At 37.6% G+C, this 16,000-nt stretch overlaps 1 protein-coding gene across 8 annotated transcripts in view; it reads left to right on the plus strand.

Annotated features, from left to right (window-relative positions):
• The window catches only part of ANKRD31 (ankyrin repeat domain 31), a 67,834-nt gene extending 53,182 nt beyond the window's left edge, over positions 1-14,652 (plus strand). For 7 of the 8 annotated variants that reach the window (XM_072030737.1, XM_072030734.1, XM_072030736.1 and 4 more), the window contains 2 exons: positions 2,226-2,423; positions 13,036-14,652. In XM_072030737.1, coding sequence (XP_071886838.1) covers positions 2,226-2,423; positions 13,036-13,181 — 344 coding nt within the window. In that variant the 3' untranslated portion in view covers positions 13,182-14,652. Of the gene's footprint in view, positions 1-2,225; positions 2,424-6,752; positions 8,104-13,035 lie in introns of those variants that run through there. The other variant, XM_072030735.1, reaches the window with a different exon arrangement.
• Positions 14,653-16,000: the final 1,348 nt, after the last annotated feature.

The following is a 16,000-nucleotide window of genomic DNA, read 5'->3' on the forward strand; positions in this document are numbered from 1 at the left end:
ATGCTTTTCATAGACAGCCCAGGGTGTCTAGGGTAATCTAGAAAAGAGTAAATACTCTCTTTGTGTTGTTTTTTTTTGAGGTTTTGTGTTCTCAAGTGTAATATAAGGATCATATTAATGTTCAACCGTTAGTCCTAGGTGGGAAATTGAGGAGGGAAAGCTGAAGTGTTCTTGCTTTCAGTTCCATTTCAGATACTACATGGCCAGATACATACTAGGAAATTAAACAGGGTCTTAAAAATTTCCAGGAGATGATTAACCTCTGTTGTTGTACTGTGAGAATGGTTGCAGGTGGTTTGAGAGAGAGCTTATTCCGAGGGCAGCTCCCAAGGGGCACTTTGCCTGCAGTCAGCCTGCTTGAGAGCGTAGGAAGGTTTCTTTATATAGATGCAAGCTACTCACAAGCACACTTCTATTCTCTAATATGTAACATAATAGTCCTAATATGTAATATTATTTTTTAAATATATAATCAAACACTACTTGTGTATTTTATAATAGAAGTGTATCTTGCTTATTTGAGGAATAACTCTTTTCTTTTTCTTTCTGAAATAATGAATTGTATTCACTTCAATGCATTCCAGAACACTGCTAGAAGAGAATACTGGGCCTGATGATTTGACTATTTTCAGAGCAGAATGCCATTATTTTAAGTAATACCCTTTCACTTCTTCCAGCTTTCCATATCTTAGCTCAATGTTCTGGTCACTGAGCTATTGTGTGAAGAGGATGGGATAATGGGAAGAAAATGATCTGGCAGTGGCTGAATCTAGCCATCATTTAACAGCAAGAAACAGCTACTACTGAATTTTGCATACAGACCAATGTAGGAAGCATGTCCTAAGAACCTTTAATAAATTAAGGCTCTTAGGCAAGACAGGTGAAGGAGTTCCTGTTCTGTGGCTGCTGACAGCATAAGAAAAGTCCTAGTTTTTCATCTTTTTGAGATGGAGGTGCTTCCAGGATTGTATAGTAGCAGATGTTTAGGCCTTTGAGGAAGGTTAATGGAAACTACTTGAAGATCCCATTAAGCAAAGGAATCCCAGACTAAGGTGTTTTTTTTTTTTTTTTTTAAACAGTGTTTAACAGAAGTTTTACAAATTGCAATTTGGGAGTGAATTATCTAAATCCCAACTAAATTGTACTTTAGACACCTATGCCTCTTCTTTAAGTCTGAGCCTTTAGTATCTTGTAGGATCACACTAGCAGGAATTACTGTATTCAAGTCTGAGCGAGAAATAAACATTGAGAAGATATACAATAATTCTAGACTGTCTGTATTTGGAGAAGCAGAATAAACTATGATTATGTGGTTTAGAATTTATTCCTGTGTCCTTTCTGATAAATGCTGTAAAGACATAATGTTTACGAAAAAATGGCCAGGAGTAAGCAAGGATTCAGAAGCAGATGTCAGCTGAAGAGCAGATGTCAGTTGCAGAGCAGATGTTCATTTCAGAGATTATACATTTAAGTGGCTTAAAATAAAAGCATAGCCAGTTTTAACAGCAAGTGTAATACATACATACATTTTCCAGGTTGCTATTTTGGGAAGGTGGTCTTTGGAAAACAGTGTGCCTGCTGCAGTTCTTGGTCCCTGGCAATCCCTGACTGCCTTTAATAGCCATTGGATACCTGCAAATCTTAGAATGACTCCCTACCTTTAGTTTATGAATGATGCAAAAACTATGAGTAATAAAGGGTGTTTTCAAGGAAATTGGGGTGATTTCTTAATGGCTGATCCATGGAAACTGTTTCAGAAGGTTGATGCTAGTATTCAGAAGGTTGATGCTAATACTTCAAGTATTGAGCATGAAATGAGTGGCTGAGCTCAGGAGGATTGCATGAAAGCAAATAAGAGTAGTTTTGTTGTGATCATACATGATACCACATGTTTCTGCTTTCCTTGAGACATGCAGTGAAACTCATGCATATTTAGTAGGCTACTTTTCAAGCTAAATTTGTATGGCATCTAAAGTAATTTTGCCAAGGAGAAAAGAGAATGCCCCAGTCATCCTCTAGCAGATACAGCTCAGATGTAAAGCAGCAGAAAACCAAAACCTCCTTACGTATTAAAGAATGTCAAGCTGAGTGGAAATTTCAGGATTTGCCTTCAAGAAAGATAAAAAGCTAACTATTCTGTGCGTTAAAGCATTAAACCACCAGCACTAAATAATACTGTTATAAATAAATAGAGCAATGTTGTCTTCATCTTTTTGCATTCCCAGGGAAGAATTTTATCACAAGGGAGCCGAGCAACCACACCCAGCACTGCCTGAGTCAATGCACTGACTCTGTTGCTCTGCCTGTTGGGAGCTTTGACCTGAGCAACATGCGTCCAAGAACTCAGACAGAAACTGTGAAAGCATTGCTATGCACTGGAAGAGAAGCAGCTGAAAGTCTCACAGTTACCAGAGAATCAAGGAGTAAGTTTTGTTGTTTGTTTGTTTATTTTATTAACTGGTTAAAAAAAAAAAAAAAGGTGGGGCAGGGGATATAAAGCAGTTATACAAGGAAAAAAGAAAGTAGGTTGAAGGGAATTGATTTGTTTGGGGGAGGGAAGGAGTGCTGGGGAAAAATAATGACTCTGCTGATGGGTTAGATTGATCTGAAAGAGGTAATAATTAAGTTTTTGAGAGCTCTGTATGTTCTACTCTCCTGCATCCAAATTAGAAACATTTTGTTATTTTGATGTAGTTAACAAAATAACTCTATGTCATTTGAAGTATTTAGTTGCTTGTCTCCACAGAGTAAGAGCAAAGACAAATGCTTTCTGGAAGAGAAATATGATATAACAGCACTGTGGAATAATATAATTAGTGTAGTCTAATTCAGAGAGAAGAGAGGAAATGTTACTGAAGATGCTGAGATCTGTGTGGAGTTCACTGAGCTTTTAAATTTGTATTTTCAGTATTACATGTTGATTGCACATTAAACCCTATCTGTAGTATTTGCAGAATTTCAACGGTGCTTACTGCACTTTGAGCTAGCATTTTTGCCTCTACTACTGTTGATTACACAACATCCAGAGGGATGACCACCAACAGCCCTGATCAACAGCAGTGCAGAGTCAGAGCAGTCAGCTCACACCCTCACCATGGCCAGTGTCACTGTGCACTGGAGTGGGTAACAGTGCTGGGTCGGTTCCTGCTATGGCAAACAGGAACAAGGCTGTCTATCAGAGGTGAAGTGTCTACGTCTGTGTCAACCACTGTAAACCAAAAGGGTATCCACACTGTAGAGCGATTCCTTACGATTCTTCAAGACTATAGATAGGCCCTTCAGCTGCAGTACAAAAGATGAAGTAAAACCTGGAGTTGAGAATCTTCTGCAGAAAATGCTTTGTTAGCCTAGTTCTCTGTTTGTTTGTATGCGTGTGTTATAGAAGAAATTAGACTGAGTGTCTTAACTGCCAGGGCAGAATATTTGGAGGGAGGTGGTTTTAAAATCACAAAAGATAGATTATATAATACATTGTCTTAACATTTATGTTTCAACCAACCAACCAAACAGGCTGAACTCTCTTTGATATGAATTGAAAAGTTACACGTTATGGCTCACAGGAGCCGTGTTTCTCTGCTAAACAAATGATTAGCCAGCCATGTTCAGTTTTTCTCAAGGTACGAGTTGTACTTCTGCTTACCAACATAACTGTCTCATAGCATGTGTGGTCCTTGTTGCCCTATTATCTGTGTGCTCAATCCTGTCTGGAAACTTCTAGCAAGAGGGTAGGTTCGTTTTATACAGAAAAGTTCATTTTGTAGACAAAAATCCCCACTCTAACAGACGTGGGGATTATGCAAAAATAAAAATGTATAATAAAATAAAAATTAGTAACTTGGAAATCCACAGTAACATTGTTCTATGTATAGATTTTTTAATTATTTGCTGCAATTACTCTTTTAAGTGAAGGAAGGAACTGCTTATTGTGCAGTATAATTTTTTAAAAAATGTAACAAACAACTCTTTTTCCACTTTTTGAGCTTGCAGAACCCAAACCTTTTGTATCCACTTCTGAGGAGAACCTTTTCAGATTTCAAGTCTGAACAAAAATATTTTTGAATATAAATTATCAAAATCAAACTCTTAGTTAGGAATGAAAATTCTTTAAAAACAAATGTCTCAGTGCATTTTATCAAATCTCTTAAATGAAGCTTTGGAAGTGCCATGAGAACCCATATAGCTCAAAGATGGATTTGCTGTATTGTTTGCCCTTTACATTTGTTTCCGAAGAAACATTCAGATGCACAACGCCACTGCTTCTTTACTTCATGCTAAATAAATTCTGAATGTAAAGCTCAGCCATTTTAAATTGACTTTTAACTAGTTTTCTTTTGCAGCTTCACTAGTCCTGGAAAAATGATAGAAGTGTAATTAATTTCAGTTTTCTTGCTAGTCAGTCTTATCTTCTTGTCCTTACGCAGTAGAGAGTTGTGAGGCTGAAACTGCTGATGTGGCAGGAGAATATTTAAATCCAAGTGCTTCAGCAGAATGAAACAGAACTATGAAGTATATCTATACCTCATAGACAGGTGTAACATTAGGGTACTATTAAACATCGCATATACGTATTGGCAAGAATCTTCCATTAGATTTTAAATCATGAACTCTTCAGAAGAGGGATCTCTTTGCTTCATTGAACTTGTTGAAATATTACTTAGGTATTACTCCAAAACCCAAATCTGGCCCAGTGTAGTTTATATTTCCTTGCCTTAAGTAACTGTAATGTAAAGAAAGGTAACCCGTACTTGAAAGCTTGTAATACTTTTGGTGCTGCATAGAGTTCCAATTCAGAGCTCCAGATTCTGCAAGGCTTAGAGAACTAAGTCAGAAACTACTTTCAGTGAAAAACTCTACAACTATTATCTTAATATTTTTGGAGAATAGCTGAAAAAGATCTTGAACATTTAGTGATTCCAAAATCAGTATGTGAATCAAGAACCCCAAGATTAATTTTCCTTTTTTTTTTTTTTTTTTTTTTTTTTGGTGGGGGGTGAGGGTGGGGGAAGACACACAAAACATCATGACTCAAAGGACTTGACTCTGTATATCTGAATTTTGTGGTTGGGAATTACTGAAGTAGTGGCCCACCATCACCATCAATAATGGCAATAACTATATGGAAAAGGAGAAGTACAGAGAAGTGTAAAAAAAAAAAAAAGTCCACAGCATCTTACAAATGTGCTTCCTGCATTTAATAGATGTGTCTTCCTTGTTACCTGTAGCAGAATATTCATTAACCACACAATGCCCTTGTTTATGTGATTGTAAAAGACAGGGGCATGTACTATATATTATTTATATTTTCTGCTACTTTATATTTTGTACTTTGGAAGCAGTGTGAGATCATAGACTAATACTTCTATCCAGAATATTTTTCCGTCTCAGTTATTTCATGGTACAGCTATTATTTGAGTTCTGGCTTCAAAAATTTATTTTTGATAGTGTTTGAATGCATGCTGTGTTCTCTTCTTTACGACTTACAGACAAAATATTTAAAAATATTTTCCAGCACTTCTAAGTTCCAGACGTTTGCTTTAGGTAGTTACATACTTTATGAAGAAGCAAATAGTTCTGTCAGCACAATTTACAAAGCTGTATTTTCCAGTAACTTTGCATGCCATTACTGAAGTATAGGCTTATTCCTTCTGCACATTTTTCCTTTCCAAAATCCTCTACCTGCTCTTATGTGACTGCCAGCAAGGTAAAAGGCAGAATGTTGTGTGACTGACTGGGAGTTGAGCTGAGTGGCTAGCAAGAACCAAAAATTCACTTTTGAGGTGGTCAAAAAAGGAAAAACAAGAAAAAGTTCTCAAGGACTACATGTTGTGGAAACCAATTGTAAGATTTTAATTTCTGTGATTTCTTACCTGTTTTTTTTTTAATTAATTCATTTCTGAAACTGGAACATCACTTCAAAAGTAACTAGGTGACGGTGAGAGTGATTTCACAGAACCATAGACTAATGTAGGTCAGATGGCACCTCTGGAGGTCTCCAGCCCTGCCTCTTGCTCAAAGCGGGGCCAACTTCCAAGCTATATAAGGTTGCTCCAGGCCTTGCCCAGTCAATTTCTGAATATCTTCAAGGATGGATGTTCCACAACATCTCTGTACAAGCTGTTCCAGTGCTTGACCATGCTCATGGTGACTTTTTTTCCATATATCTAGTTGGAATCTTATATGTTAAAATTACTGACAATTGCTTCTTTTTCCTCTGCATAAGAGACTCATTTTCTTAGGAAGTCTGGTAAAAGTAGGTAAACTGACTCCTAAAAGCTTTAAGCAGTGGCTCTCTGGCCTTTTTATTTTGTGAAAATAAATAAATAAATAAATAAATAAATAAATAAACAAATAAGGTGTAAGGGAAATCCTTTGATAACTGACCTTTCAGTTGCACATAGCAGCTTTTCATCTGCTTTGGTGGTCCTGTGGAGACTGCGAGAAGACTAAGACAAACAGAACTGTTGTAGATAATGTTCCAAATACACATCAGTCTTTTTTCTACCTTACTCAAGAAAGCAATAAATGAAAAGCAATGTGATTAACAGCAAGCCTCAAGAGGAAGTGCTTTCAGCTGCTGTGTTGCTTGAAACAGGGAAAAGACAGACTTTTTTTTTTTTTTGGTCAAATTAAGGGTATTAGTAGACAACCTCATACCTCATAATCTTACCTTGATGAGCATTTGGGTAATACTGCACTTTTTTTTCCTTTTTTTTCTTTTTTTTCTTTTTTTTCTTTTTTTTCTTTTTTTTCAGGACCGATTTTTCACGAAGTTGGAACAAATCTTCTAAGGAAAACAATTCAGTGTTTAAATCACCACACAATAACAGCTAGGGAGAAGTCTCTAGAAGTTGTTCTGAGACTCCACATAAAATCCATTGAATGAATCACAGCTCTTGTAGATTTTGCCAGTGCACAAAAAGCATGAACTATTGGTTTTTCTATCAAATAATTGTTCTGACCTGAGCTGTAAATTGACTTATACGTTATCTTCTGTTTCTTCCAATCTACAATTCATTGTGCTGTAAATTGTGAGAATTTTAAAGTGATACTTTTTAATTACTCAGGGTTGTTTCTGGAGCTGGTTCTTACTAATTTGGCACATTAAACTCAGGCTTTCTAAAATGCTTAGAAATAATTTTAGAGAATTCTGTATTTGCCTTCCATATGAGTACACAAATGAATTATTGTCTAATCAAGTATAAAATAATAGCTCAAAATAGTAAGTCTAAAAAGAGAGAAGCCTGTGGTGAGAACCTGCAGCCTGATAGTCAGAGCGAGAAATAGTCTCCTATTAATCCTTTTAGAGCAATCTTACTGCCTTTTAATAAATGATATTGGTAAATGCACTGATATCGGTAAATGCATTTGTTGGAGAATTTAGTAATTCGGTATTTCAGTAGAATGATTGACTTAATCCGGAAATGGAAAGGTCATCTGGACAGCTGTGTAAAAATATTTCGGTTAGAAAAAAAAAGTAATCAGGCATAATGTTTTATATTTTATATATATATGTATATATATATATATTTAAATAAATTCAGTCCTGAGTATAGATTCTTTTATGGGATTCTGTATACATTTCAAGATTGATATTTGTGTATTTGTCAATAACGCCTCTCAGCTTTTGAGGAAAAATAAAATTACAGCTACTCTGAAGACAGTAAGATCTGCAGAGACTTAAATTATTCTCTCTTTTCCCTGATAGCCTATTGTAACATTTTATTTCTGTATTGTAACATTCTCTTTATGTAAGGAATTTACTGTTCTGTGTTCCCAGACTGGTAAATAAGAAACTTAAAATGCTTTAATACAGCAGCGCAATGACCCTGAAGAGTAGCAATTCAGAGTGTATGATATCGTACAAAGTATTCATTACTGGCTAACATGCATATGCCCAATGTATCTAGCAAATGAGAAAAAAATGTTACTGTATAAGATTATGATGTGGGCACAGCTTTTAATGGTGAGTGATATACTGTATTTATATCACCTATATAGGCACTGCTTGCAGAAAAGCTATGAAATATTATTAATGTTACACTTTCCCCCCCCCCCAGATATTTAGAAATAAATTTGCTAGTAACTGTATCTTTCCACAAAGTATATCATCTCATTGACTGTGTTGCTGGAACAATACTTCCTGATACAAGAAATATAAAAATAATTAAAGAAATTTCAGTGTAAACCTTGAAACTGATGCTTTAGAATAAAAGGCATGAATTCCTGCTCTTTAATCGTGCCTGCAAGTCCTTTTTCCATACAGAAGCAGAGTGTAACAAGAAAGGTCACTGTTATGAAATGAATTCAGAGTAGAATGACTCTAGATACCTATTCATTTTTTTCTGCTTTATGACATTGCTTTTGTCAATCTTACTGGAGGACAAAAATAAAGAATGAAGTCCTGCAAAATACTGTCCTTTATCGAGTAGAAGAAGAAACAGTACTTTCTCAAATCTACCATTTTATCTAGCATCAAGAGAATAGAATAATGATTTGTGAAAGCATGAATTAAATTCCAAATTATTGCCATGCCAATTCTATTTATAGGCAAATGATGAGCCGAACCTACAGGTGATCTGTGGTGAGTAGCTGTCTGATACATGAATGAAAGAAGCATAGGCTGGGTGCTCTAAGTCCTCCTGATACAATTTTAGCTGTGCGCTAAACTGCAGCTCATCATTATAATCCATTAGTTAGCTTCCAAATGGAAATTATTCATTTATTTATGTCACAGGATGTTACAAATAATATTCAAATTTTTGAAAGGGGATTAACTACCAATATAAAAAATACAGCAGGTGTATTTGATAAATTATGTTTTGGGGGAGGAAAGAGTGTTTTCAAAATCAGGACAGAGGTGGATGCAGAGTGTCACAAAGCAAGTAGCCAAAATCCTGTAGCCTGTATCTTTTAGGGAATACCTCACCTTTGGGTATCTGAATTGGATGTCACGTCTGATTGTTAGACAAAGATCATTAATCTGTTTGTAAAGGCAAAGATCTTGGACTGCAGGATACAGGGAATGAGAATCTGTCAGAATGAAGACCTACATCATATGAAGTGAGTCAAGAACTGTGGAGAGACCTGGAAAGAAGAAAAAGCATTTTGACGGGAAAAAACAACAACAAGACAAACAAACAAAAACAGTTACCATGGGAGCATCTTATTTTGTCAGAGAAAGATCCAGTCTTACAATGATGAACTGTCCACAGTCATCTAATTTTCCAAGATGCCAATTAATGTCTTAATTAGCTGAAATAAGTCATTTGCAACATTACCACTAGCAGGGGCAGAACTCATGTGCCTCAATTCAGTAGCAGCCTCTTAAGAGTCATGGGATCTAAATGTTGTTTATGTGAGGTGCTGGCTGTCATTTCTGGGCGTGAAGGGCCAAAGCCTGCTGGGGTTCCTGGCTTATGGCTGGTGTTCTCTATTCGGGGTCCTAAAAGGAGCGTGGAAGAAACCCGAGAAACCTGAAATCTAAGGCTGTTTTTTTTTGTTCTAAATCTTCACTGCCTAATCGTAGATCAACTGCTGACATCTTTCAGTGTGTTGTCCTTAGAGTTTCTCTTTGCTGATGCATCTGTAGCCCACTTATTGCACCTAACCAGATCAACTTGAGCTAGATGAATAGCATCTCCTGTGACTTTGCTACAGATATCACAAATCAGTTAGGCTTTCTCTCGGGTGTAGCAATAACCTTCACCTGTATTACAGAAGTATGGACACTAGATTGACTGCTGCCTGTATATTGACTCAAATATGCTGGTGGTTATAATGCAAGAGCATCTAAACAACTTTTACAGATAATTTACACCAGTAAAATAGTTACAAAATGCTTAATGTTATCTCTGGATGGTTTCAGCAATTTGTAATTGGAAAAAATACTGGTAGGATAGCCATTTAAAAATAAAAAAAGATCTTTCAGGGGATATTTTAGTGATCAGAAAATGGAGGCTGCACAGAAGTAGCAATCATTGGTGACTAACCTTTATGCAAACTGGAGATTCTGGCCTGACATTTATATTTTTGTGCCACTAATGGGAATTATCCTTAAATAGCATTTTCAGGTTCTTATCTACCACAGAAGCAAGATCTTGTAAAGTATTTAAAACATTTAAAAAGGCTTCAAAAATATAAGGCTGAAAGAGATACCAATGCACACAGAGAAGTTCTTGGCAGGCAGGATGGAAAAAGTACCAAGGGAATATGTTTTCCCCAGGTTTACAGGGAAAAAAAAAGAAAAAAAAAAGTTAATTCTGATATTGATAATGATTGGTACTTTATCTTCTAGTTTATGAAGGTGGAAGAAAACTGAGAGCACTTGACAAGACAGCAAAGGTGGTAAAGCAGAGAAAAACCCTGGCTATGTGCACACTACCTGCCTAAGCTTTTTTCTGAACCTGAGGCACACAGTTGAGTTTTGGATAGTAGCATGGGAGCAGTTCTGCACTGCTAAAAGCCTGTAAGCTGCCAGTAAGGGGAAGGGAGTTAACAGATGGCAAAAGGGAGAAAGGAAACTTCAAAGTGGGTATTAAAGTGATAAACATAATAGAAAGCAAAGAGAGAAAAGGGAAGAAGAGCTGAGAAAGAAAAAGGGAAATGAGAACGAAGTGAGTCGCTTGTTTCAGAATATGGAGTAAGAAACACAGAGACTAAATGTTAAAAAACTGATTGATACCTGCTAAGGAACAAGAGATTGTGTGTGGATGTAGAAACTCTTTTTCCCAACACTGCTGTTCAGAACCAATGCGGAGGCTTTGGAGTGTATAAATTGTAGTGCTTTTGCTAACCATTACCTAAAATTACTAAAAATTAGAGGTTAGAATGAAAAGGATTTTTTTTTGTTTGCTTCTGTTTTTTTTTTTTTTTTGTGTGTGTGTTTTTTTTTGTTTTGTTTTGTTTGTGTGTTTTTGTTTTTAAAGTATACACTCAGGTAAATTTGTATTTATATTAGAATGCTGGTGTTTAGGTGTTTACTTTACAAAATCTTTATCCAATTGGTAAAACATTAATTTGTCCCGAAGGAATCGGCAAAGAAAGCCATCAGCTGCCAGCGAATCAACGAACAAAACCAATGGATTTATCTGGTCATAACTTTATTACACTTCCAAATTTGATTTTAGATTTTTTGTAAGTTAGAATATTGCAGTGAGAGTGCTGAAAAGATCATTTCCAGAAGTGAAAAATGAATGTCTTTTCTCCAATTATGATATGAAAAAACATTGTTCACATAACTTCAGACTTTGCCAAGAAGTTTCCCTGTGCTGACCTGCAATATGTGGGCATTTCAGGATGAAAAAGCTTTCTCAACACATTGAAACAGGTTGAAGTCATGCCTGTCATGTTACTCTAGACCCAGTATTAATGATAACCTTTCAGTTTCTGCCAGTTTATTTTATCAAAATATTCCCAGGCTTGCTTTTAAGATTTATTTTTTTCCTGAAGGCATTGTCCTTAGAACTGTTTTGTAACTTCCCATTCAGGCATTCCTCCTTACACCCTTCGAAAATTACTTCCAGTTGAGTGTGTAAGGGACCTCTGGTGTGACTGACCACTCCTTCATAAGAGGTGCAAGCTTTGTGTGAGGAGCACTGCGATGTTACCTCTTGGATGGGGCCTGCATTCAGACTGCCCGTCTTTGTTTGCCATAGTTCAAGATACTTCAATATACACTAGCCGTCAGATTATAGCTCCATTGTGCTTTTTTTTTTTTTTTTTTCCATTATGCATTGTGTTATGCTAGGAACATACTGAAGACACATTGGGGGTGTAAAATATGGAGTGATATCCTATTCTCATTGAAGTGAGTTTTGCTGTGTGGAACAACACACACCCTCATGTGCAAGATCGTGTATTTGCAGTTCTGAACTCAGACCTCTCACTTTTATTAGTAATTTGCTGCTTCTCTGCATAGGGTGGCGAGTGATCATGAAATGGCTGGCAACTGCTGATTGAGCATGAGACACAGTTAAAAGGTCCGATACCTACAAGACATGCAGATTTTTCATCACTAGGACCTACCAGTGTGGTCAGTGCAGTGACTCGTGCATGTTGGAATTGTAGTAGGTAACACAGTTAGAAAACTTTGGTGACAAAGGAAGACAAACTCCTGGCATGGCACATCAGAAAGGAGTGCAAGCTAAATGACCACCTGCTGTGCCTTGAGACATGTTTCCTCTGTATTTTTACAAGTATTTCTTTTGGCCAGTCTAATCCTCTTGAAACACCTGTCCTCAAGACACTGAACGCCATCAGAACACATTTATTTTAAACAGAGGCCACCACCACTTTTCATGACAATCCTTCCTGGCCAGCATCTGCTACATGTGGCAGTTTCCATGTTGGGCTGGTTGTGGCAGCTCTAGCACTGTGCGTACCCATACTGAGTGGAGAAAGTGTGGATGAAAGAGGAACAAATCCCAGTAACTCTGAAAACAGCAGTCTCAAGTGCCTGTTGGATTCTGTACCCCTATGAAAAAAACAAACAAACAAACAAACAAAAAACATTTGTTGCTGGTTCTCAACTCTGCCATTTTGTTACTGATTTTAACAGTAAAAACTACAAGTTCAGTTGCTCTGGCAGCGACACAAATGCCTTAAACTCATGAATTGCAGTAGTTGCTTCAGTCCAGCAGGCATTTAAATACTGCAAATAACCATTGTTCAATGCAGTAATTTATTTATTTATTTATTTATTTATTTATTTATTTATTTATTTGTATAAACGTGTACAGCTTCATTTTGGTACAGTCCATTCAGGATTATAGGAAGGACATGGTGAGAGGGATCCTCACCCTGAGCACCAAAACACAAAGCACTGCCTTGTCTCACTGAAGTCTGGATGCAAGTACTGTGGTAGCACCACGGGTGAGATATCTGGGGTCTTAGGCTACGAGCATCTTAGGGCACAGGGATCTGTGATGCCTGCGTGGTTCTAACAAGCTACTAACACCTGTGTAATTAATAGTGCCAGTGATTGCTTTCTCTTGCTTCAGCATGCATTGTGTAATCATTTGCATTCATTTTCAACAGGGTCTTCTATCCAGTTCAACTCAGTAGAAAGTCTGACACAAGTTGTAAATGAGACATTACTTCTACGTACAGAGGAGTTTCTACCATGGTCTGTAATGGAAAAGCACTGGAATTTCTACCTAGCATGTGAAGATTTTGGATTCTGAAGACTTCTTGAGTGCTAACATTATTTTTTTTCATCAACATTTAGAAGTAAACATTTGAACTCCTAGAACCAAGTGCTTTGTTACCATCATTCTGATAAATCATTTGCCCAGCACTTGGAATGGACTGAAAGGTTGTTTGAGTAAATGAGAAACTGAAGAGTACTTCGTAGCAGGTGAAAGTAACTGTCAATATTGAATTTTGTGCTTTAACATCATTAAATGGGAAAGTAGACAAGGGCCTGTTATATGCTGGTGCACAATGAAATACAGTCTGTGTTGGTAAGTTTGTATGATACTCCACTGATTTCTCTGCCTTCCTACCTGCCTGTGCTTGACAGTACCAGGCAGGTACCAACACCAGTGCTCACTTTTGGTGAGCAATGCTTTTGGTGAGCAATGCTTCCAAAGCACATGCTATCAGAAGTGGCTGCAAATGCTTGTGCAATAACGTGAGCTGTTAGGCAGAAGTCAAGAAGGGCAACTTTGAAAATAACCAGCAACTTTGCTTTACTGGGCATGGTTATATACAAACATTTGAGAATGGGATGTGTGTTGTGAGAGGTTAGAAAAGGGCTCTTAACATTTCAGAGTGCTCAGGAAAATTCCATTGGTGTTGCAACCGAATCTATCTGATAGTCAAAAAATGCACCAGCGTCTGGCAGGAAATACACCAAGTCCATTCCTGGTAAATGGATTTTTCCAGGATGTTTAACAACATCCTAGGTTCCCACCCTGATCTGTGGAGGCTTTCTATTCTTATTTTACAATGTGTGAATCTGCCTCAGTAGCGTATTCATAACGCATTTGACTGTCATGAGAGTTATCTGCATTCAAGTGGTGTTCTTGCTCTTTCATTCCCCAGATTGTAAGGAGAGATGAAATAATAACACCTACTACTCCTAACTCCAGTGAATGGGGTGAGAAATACCTCCTGTCAATACCTAACATCCTCAGCTCTCTATCTGGAGTCAGAGGAGCTGTTCTGAGCTGTTCTGCAGGGATTTGATTAGTGTCTTAAGTGGGAGAAGGTTTAGGGAAGAGAGAGAGGGGTCTGACGGGCAGAGTTAGTACTCTGCCCTGGGATGCATGAGCAATCATTGCCTGATGGGCTGTAAAGATTTAAAAAAAAAAAAAAAAGAAAAGAAAAAAAGAAAAAAAAAAGCTAGCTGCCTCGAAGCCAAAAAAAAAAAAAAAAAAAAAAAGTTAAAGGCTACTGACTGACAGGTATTTAGTAAAGGTCAGTTTCCATGCAAAAAGAAAATGGAACATTCTCACAGCTGTTGCAGCAAAACAAACCTGAAGGCATATTGGTTTAAAGGAACTGTTCATTCGGGTGGAGGGAAGTAGTTTTTCATTAGAAGTTGAAGATTTTTGACTGTTAAAATTACTGCCGAGTTACTTATGTGTTTGCTTGACTTCTTTGTTACCAGATGTTTAATAAAATTGTGGTATAAAAACTGGGAGGACTTGACAGTAATGCTTCTCGCCCATCATTATATTAAAACGATTAGATGACCTAAGGCAGTACGAAGATACGGTAACAAAAGTCTGAATGATTCAAAATGGGTAGAGAGGTAAAAATGCAGAGAGCTACATGAAAACAGCTCGTTAACACCTGAAGTAAAAGTCAGTTACCAGCTTGTTGTTGCTGTTTTTCGATATTTGTATTGAGAAAGAAAGGCTTTAGCTTGACAACCAATGTAGGGTTCTACTTCCTAAATCTTCCAACTATGAATTTTTTATGTTGTGCCTACTGGAATCTTTTTCTTAATGTAGAGACCCACTAAGAGACGACAAAAGTCCTACCACCACCAGTAGGATGTTTTGGTTTCTTTGATCAATTTTTTTTCTTTCTGAGTGTAGTTCTGGGGGTCTAAGGCAGGCAGCTATCAGTGATCCTGAGCACCGCAGGATAATGAAGCATCCTCTCACGGCTGGCAAGCAGCAATGGCTAGTCCTCGCAGCCCTCCTGCTTCTGTCACCATCCAGTTCTCTTTCTTAGCAAAACACCTCTCTACTTGGAGCCTGTGAATTAGTGCGTGTTTTGTGCTGTGCAGAATGAAGGGGACAGGACAAGAAATGCAAGGAATACAAAACCCGTGGCATTCTGCCTGTTGTTAGCATTCAGATGGGGAACAGGAGGAGAAGGAGATGATGCCGGGAACAAAGGCCACAAATTCAGATGTGTATTTCCACCAATTTATTTATTTATGTATTGCTACGATGGAGTAAAAAAAAAAAAAAAAAAAAAAAAAAAAGCTCAGTGAGAAGATTAATACCATTGAGGAAGAATGCAAGGCACAAAACAAAAGCGTGAGAGGGAAGGAAGATAAGCAGCTGGGAGGCAGACAATGCAACACAGATTCAGAGGTTCTGAGGCCAGAAGCGGCCGATGTGAAAATCTGACCTCCTGCATAACGTAGGCCATAGGTTATTAAATGGTAAAAGCGAGGGAGACGAGGGGAAAAGAGACAAGAAGCAAAGACAAAGATACGGATAGAGCTAAATACGCTCTCGGCAGAGGACCAGCACAGAGCATTGCGCCTTCTTGCCGGGCAAAGCTGAACTCTAAGAGGCAAGAACAGGTAAGGTAAGAGAAATGTGGGAACGGAGGGCAGCTATGGGAAGATGTCAAAAACCTGCACGGTGCTAGCACCCGCAGAAGATGCCCCAGCGTAACGTCGCCATAGGAATCCTGGTAAATTCTTGGAGCAGCTGGAGTTGGCAAGTGTTTTGTGATTATGACACAGAGGAAAAGATTTCTTTTTTTTTTCCTTGCATCTCAGACAATGTTTATCGGGGGAAAAACGCCCTGTTTA

Source organism: Anas platyrhynchos, chromosome Z (genome assembly GCF_047663525.1).
Source record: "Anas platyrhynchos isolate ZD024472 breed Pekin duck chromosome Z, IASCAAS_PekinDuck_T2T, whole genome shotgun sequence".
In the NCBI taxonomy this organism is placed as follows: domain Eukaryota; kingdom Metazoa; phylum Chordata; class Aves; order Anseriformes; family Anatidae; genus Anas; species Anas platyrhynchos.